Source organism: Asparagus officinalis, chromosome 1 (assembly GCF_001876935.1).
Source record: "Asparagus officinalis chromosome 1, Aspof.V1, whole genome shotgun sequence".
Lineage (NCBI taxonomy): Eukaryota > Viridiplantae > Streptophyta > Magnoliopsida > Asparagales > Asparagaceae > Asparagus > Asparagus officinalis.
In genome coordinates, this window is record NC_033794.1 from 53,044,604 (window position 1) to 53,047,189 (window position 2,586).

The following is a 2,586-nucleotide window of genomic DNA, read 5'->3' on the forward strand; positions in this document are numbered from 1 at the left end:
TGTAATGTGATTAACTCTGTATTTTGATGTCGTGGGGTTTTGCAGGATTTGAGGAAGAAACTTAATGATGGGAAGGATCTTGGAATGCCTGACGGTGTTCTGATGAATGGCAAAGGGCCTTATCGCTACAATAATTCTATTGTTCCGGCTGGTATTGACTATGAAACTCTCAATGTTGAGCCAGGTAATTGCTTCTTTATCGAAAGATTTACTATAAATGACAGTTTTTCTATATGCGTCTGTTTTTGGTGCCAATACTCAAATTTTTTAACTTTTTATGGGTTAACAGCTACTGGTTTGTTCTGAGTTATAACTTGCGAAAGCTACTAGCATGTTCAGTGCTGAGCACTCTGTTGCAGAGACCGAGTTTGATCGAATAATTAAAAAATGATTCCAATCATACTCTTTTTGATGGGTCATTAAATTATATACAAGCATCTTACAATTTAAAACTATTCAATTTGTATTGGGATGTCATTTCATGAACTAGTTTAACTTGTTTCAAACTACTTTCCCTATGAATAAATTAGAAGTTTCTACTAATATTCACTGATTTGAATTTACTCCCTTGAGTATCAGTTAGCAATTATTACCAAGGGATCTTGGACATTATTCTTTAATCTTTTTGAGGTATACACTCATGTACCTATTGAAGTTTTGACTTATTTGTTAATCTTAAATTTGATGGTTTCCCATACAGTAACCACTGCTGAACATATGTAGCTTGCAACAGAGACAGGATGAATATAGTTCTTATCGCTCATGTGATGGTTTTTTCACCATAAATGTGATTGAGGAGCATCTTTCACATTTAACTTGGCACATTTAATTTGTAATACTTTTCCTTTTTGGTGTGTATGGAGCAAAAAAAAATGTGAACTAGGCCCTAGTGCTTCTTCTTAGTCCTTTTTTCAGTTATCCGTGTTGGAGTTTCTTGTGACGTTGTCCAAGGAACAATTAATCTCTCTATACTGGGCTAATAATGTATTGTTCCTCAAACAGGCAAAACTTACAGACTACGTGTCCATAATGTTGGCATCAAGACTTGTTTGAACTTCAGAATCCAATCACATAACTTACTTCTTGTAGAGACCGAGGGGACTTACACGGTAGCGCAAAACTACACCAACCTAGATATTTGTGTTGGGCAGTCCTATTCCTTCTTGGTCACAATGGATCAGAATGCTAGCAGTGACTACTACATTGTGGCAAGTGCTCGGTTTGTGAATGAGTCTCTTTGGACCAGAGTAACTGGTGTTGCCATCTTGCACTATTCAAATTCTAAAGGCAAAGCTTCTGGCCCTCTTCCTGATCCACCTCAAGACTTCTATGACAAAACTTTCTCAATGAATCAGGCAAGATCGATCAGGTGTGTACATTAAGATTCATGAACATATAGCTAACAAGAAAAAGAAAACTGCAGGGCTTCTTTGGTGGTATTGAGTTAATTTGTTATTTTATCTTTTGCCCTGAAGCATTGGTTGGTTATCCCTACAGTTTAATTCACCCCACCAAACAACTCTCTCTCTCTCTCTCTCTCTCTCTCTCTCTCTCTCTCTCTCTCTCTCTCTCTCTCTCTCTCTCTCTCTCTCTCTCTCTCTCTCTCTCTCTCTCTTTTGTTATCTCTTTATCCACCGAGTAACAATTGAGTCACCTCTTCTTGTAAAATTTCTCTCCCCCTCTCCTCCCCCTCTTCTCCTTCACTCTCTCTAACATCCCTCTTATTCAAAACCCCCTTTCATCCCTTAGATCTCCTCCCTTTTTTATCCACAGATGCTCCATGGCTAATCCTCACAACTCTTCACGGCGTCGTTGATCTTTTACCTGCTTTGTCGACGCTGCATTGCCCCCTAACTCAACTCTGATGTGGAAAAAATGAGTGCTGGATGAAGTTGCATGATAACAGTGGATCCCAATTAGAGGTGGAACTCTTTGTATCAAGGTTTTATGGGTTTGAGTTAATGTTTTTTGACTTTTGGTGGATTGCTGAATTGGGTTTGTTTCATTAACCTAATCATGCATTGCAACCCACAAAAACATCTTTTATTAGCTCCATAATCACTAACTTTAAGGACTAATATTAACAACTAAAGGCAATTTCAGGGATTAATATCAAAATACTCAGATTTGAGGGACTAATATCAAATAACTCAGATTTAAGAGACTAATATCTAAAAAACGCTAATTAGAATTACATGTTTGGTTACACATTTGTATTACACGTGATATATATAATTTAATAGAAAATCTAATGAAATTTGGGTCGGGGTATCAAAGTTAATTGAGATTGAATTTTGGGGAACCAAAGTGTTAGAAAATATTTTGGCGTATCAAACATTAAAAAAGTATAAACTTTGGGGGGGCCAGAGTGAATATAAGCCTATTTTTTTATAGGGTAAATTTCAGAAAACCCACCTGATCTTTGGTGTTTTTTGCAAAGAACCCTCTAAAAAGCCCTTCAACTTGTTTCACTTGAGCAGTATGACTGACGACAGTTACTTTGAGCACATGAAAACTTTTGGACACTTTTACCCGTGTCCAGTAAATATAACTTGCATATTACCAATTTTTTGTTAAGGGTGAAAG

At 36.9% G+C, this 2,586-nt stretch overlaps 1 protein-coding gene across 1 annotated transcript in view; it reads left to right on the top strand.

The window, feature by feature from the left end:
- LOC109824262 (monocopper oxidase-like protein SKU5) overlaps window positions 1-2,586 on the top strand; it is a 6,583-nt gene that overhangs the window by 1,482 nt on the left and 2,515 nt on the right. The window contains exons 3-5 of the mRNA XM_020390827.1: window position 1; window positions 46-184; window positions 1,003-1,369. The exon at window position 1 is cut by the window's left edge and continues 267 nt beyond it. Coding sequence (XP_020246416.1) covers window position 1; window positions 46-184; window positions 1,003-1,369 — 507 coding nt within the window. The remainder of the gene's footprint in view (window positions 2-45; window positions 185-1,002; window positions 1,370-2,586) is intronic.